A 3132-nucleotide genomic window follows, 5' to 3' on the forward strand; every position below is an offset into this window, starting at 1 on the left:
CTCCAACTCCTCCACCTCCTCCTCAGCCAGCTTTTTTGCACTCTCCTGGGCATCAGTAACAGTCTTTTTTTGCTTTTGTCCCGCTTTACCAGGAACCGGATTTTTAAGGCGCTTCTGTTTCCCTTTGGATTCTTTATGTGTCCCAGCAGCAGCAGCAGCAACAGTAGTGGAGGCAACTGTTGGAGAGTCTGACGCACAAATCTCCTCAGACAATTTCATGCGGCCTCTGCTGTTCTTATTTAAGGGCTCAGTCTTTTTAGCTGTAGTAGATATAGTTTTATATGATGTACCGGGGAGCAACGAGCTGCTTTTGCTCCCTTTAGATTTGGCCGTAGGTTTCTCCTTTACATTCTTATGTAGTTTCTGTTTGAGGTGCTTCTGTGTTTTGAGTTTGTTTTGCTTCTCTTGGGTTAATTTTTCCATCCAGCGGCTGGGCTGAGATTTAGAAGTTCCTTTTGCAACAGCCCGTCCTGATTTAGGAATGTCAGTTTTCTCCATAGGTGTGCTTTTGGGTCCTTTGCCAGATAAAACCTCTCTTCCAGAAGAGGGGGCTTTAACAAAGCGCACCTTTGTATGCTGGACATCTAAAAAGGTGTCAGATTGGAGTTGCTGGATCCTGGCCTCAAGCACTGAGAGAGAAAAAATAGAAAAGCCTCAAACGTGAGCAAACAAATTGACTGACTAGTCTGTTTCAAGGAACCAGACAGGCAGAACCGCATGCTACAATCGCTGATCACAGGCCGGAGTCTGGGACTAAACAGTAAACAAATGCAGTTTGTGGTCTACAATGCCATACCGTCCAACAGCTGCGACTGTTCCTTAACGCGTTTCTTTGCATCTCCTCTCTTTGGGATTACGAGTGAAACATTTCTTTTTTGAAGCTGAAAGGGTGTCTCTGAAAAAAACATAAGAAGTTGTAGATCATTAGAGATTAATAAATATATAAATATGCCTCCACTTCCTAACCAATAAGACAACAACTAAAACAACAACAATAACAACATCTGCATGATTGTGATTGTCACACCAACTATACCAATCTGGGAAGCCACCGGTTATTGGTCTGATGATGATTTCGCCTCTGGAGGAAATGACCAATATTTTTGGGCTGTGTGTATATCCGGGCAAGCTGGTCATTGTATACGGTCTAATTAGCAGGTAATTGTAATGTAAAATTGTAATTATGCATGTATTTATTCATTTGTTTACTTAGTTCTGTATTTATTTATTCATTCCTGCATTTTTTTTTTACATTTATTTATGCATGTATTTATTCATTTAGTCATTTATTTCTGTATTTGTTTTTTCATTCATGTATTTATTAATACATTTATTTATGCATGTATTTATTCATTTGTTTACTTAGTTCTGTATTTGCTTATTCGTTCCTGTATTTATGTATTTATTTATACATTTATTCATGCATGTATTTATACATTCAGTTATTTATTTCTGTATTTGTTTATTCGTTCCTGTATTTGTTTATACATATATTCATGCATGTATTTATACATTTGTTTATTTAGTCCGGTATTTGTTTAATTATTCCTGTATTTATTTATACATTTATTCATGCATGTATTTATACATTTGTTTATTTAGTCCGGTATTTGTTTAATTATTCCTGTATTTATTTATACATTTATTCATGCACGTATTTATTCATTTAGTTATTTATTTCTGTATTTGTTTATTTATTCCTGTATTTATTTATACATTTATTTATGCATGTATTTATTCATTTAGTTATTTATTTCTGTATGTGTTTATTTATTCCTGTATTAATTTAAACATTTATTTATGCATGTATTTATTCATTAGTTTATTTAGTCCGGTATGTGTTTATTCATTCCTGTATTTATTTATACATTTATTTTTGCATGTATTTACACTTAAGTCAAGTTCAGTCCCCCACACAAACAAAGCAAACCCTCAGGCTGGAATCGTTTTTACCAAACTGTTAATGTTACATGTGTTATGTGCTCGTCCAACATTATAAGTACCATGCCCATAAACGCCGCTTTACATTACAAGACTGAGTAGATTGACATTTAACACAAGACCGTGCAAACTTATCCATCCTCCTGTAACTGTACTGGTGGTGAAACGGAGCTGAGACAGACTCCTGACGCTTACCGGATATCCGTCTCACTGCGCCGTCACACAGCCGACAGCGGTCCGCGAGGAACACGCGAACAGCACTCTTTTCAAACACACTGAAGCGGTTCAGACATTTAGCATAGGCACACACTCTGAGAAGTGACATGGTGACATGTAATAACCGCGTTACTTCACACCACTAGGCTGCCATCTTAGACTAGACTGAGCTAGTCGAGCGCAGCGGTCATCGTGGTTTAAGGCGTGGTTAGAAGATTGAAGATAAATCGAGCAAGGTTAAAATAGTTGTACATTGTGTGGATGTTCGGACACATCCATAATCTCGATACAGATTTTGATTTAGCTGATATTTGTTTTATTTTCTTTTTTCAACTAACTTTATTTAAAGGTTGATTATGTAGAATCTTTATTAAAAGCTATATTTAAAAAATACTACCGGGGTGTTTTGAGGGGTACAGAATGAAAGTATTCATTTTCCATAAAAATAAAAAGTCTAAATTAATATATATACATATATATATATTTATTTTTTTCTTACGGGTTTGACAATGACTTTCTGTCCCGTTCTGTTTACATTCATTCATTCATCTTCAACCGCTTATCATGGGGTCGGGGTCGCGGGGGGGGGGCTGGAGCCGATCCCAGCTGACATCGGGCGTGAGGAGGGGTACACCCTGGACAGGACGCCAGTCTATCGCAGGGCACATAGAGACAAACAGAGACAGACAACCATTCACACCTAAGGGCAATTTTAGAGTCATCAATTAAGATTCAAGATTCAAGATTCAAGAGCTTTATTTATCCGAGGGAAATTATTTTGCAACAGTTTCAATACAAAGATGGGAACTGTTGTATTGAAACTGTTGCAAAAATTAATTTTATTAACCTAACACGTGCATGTCTTTGGATTGTGGGAGGAAACCGGAGAACCCGGAGAAAACCCACGCAGACACGGGGAGAACATGCAAACTCCACACAGAAGGGCCCAGGCCGGGATGCGAACCTGGAACCTTC

At 37.6% G+C, this 3132-nt stretch overlaps 1 protein-coding gene across 1 annotated transcript in view; it reads right to left on the reverse strand.

Moving 5' to 3' along the window:
• Positions 1-2266, reverse strand: part of polrmt (polymerase (RNA) mitochondrial (DNA directed)) — a gene marked incomplete at its 5' end in the record, with an annotated part of 43539 nt that extends 41273 nt beyond the window's left edge. The window contains 3 exons of the mRNA XM_083940193.1: positions 1-629; positions 797-895; positions 2137-2266. The exon at positions 1-629 is cut by the window's left edge and continues 249 nt beyond it. Of these exons, the coding sequence (XP_083796319.1) occupies positions 1-629; positions 797-895; positions 2137-2266 (858 nt within the window). The remainder of the gene's footprint in view (positions 630-796; positions 896-2136) is intronic.
• Positions 2267-3132: the final 866 nt, after the last annotated feature.

This window comes from Echiichthys vipera, assembly GCF_963691815.1.
Source record: "Echiichthys vipera genome assembly, chromosome: 3".
In the NCBI taxonomy this organism is placed as follows: domain Eukaryota; kingdom Metazoa; phylum Chordata; class Actinopteri; order Perciformes; family Trachinidae; genus Echiichthys; species Echiichthys vipera.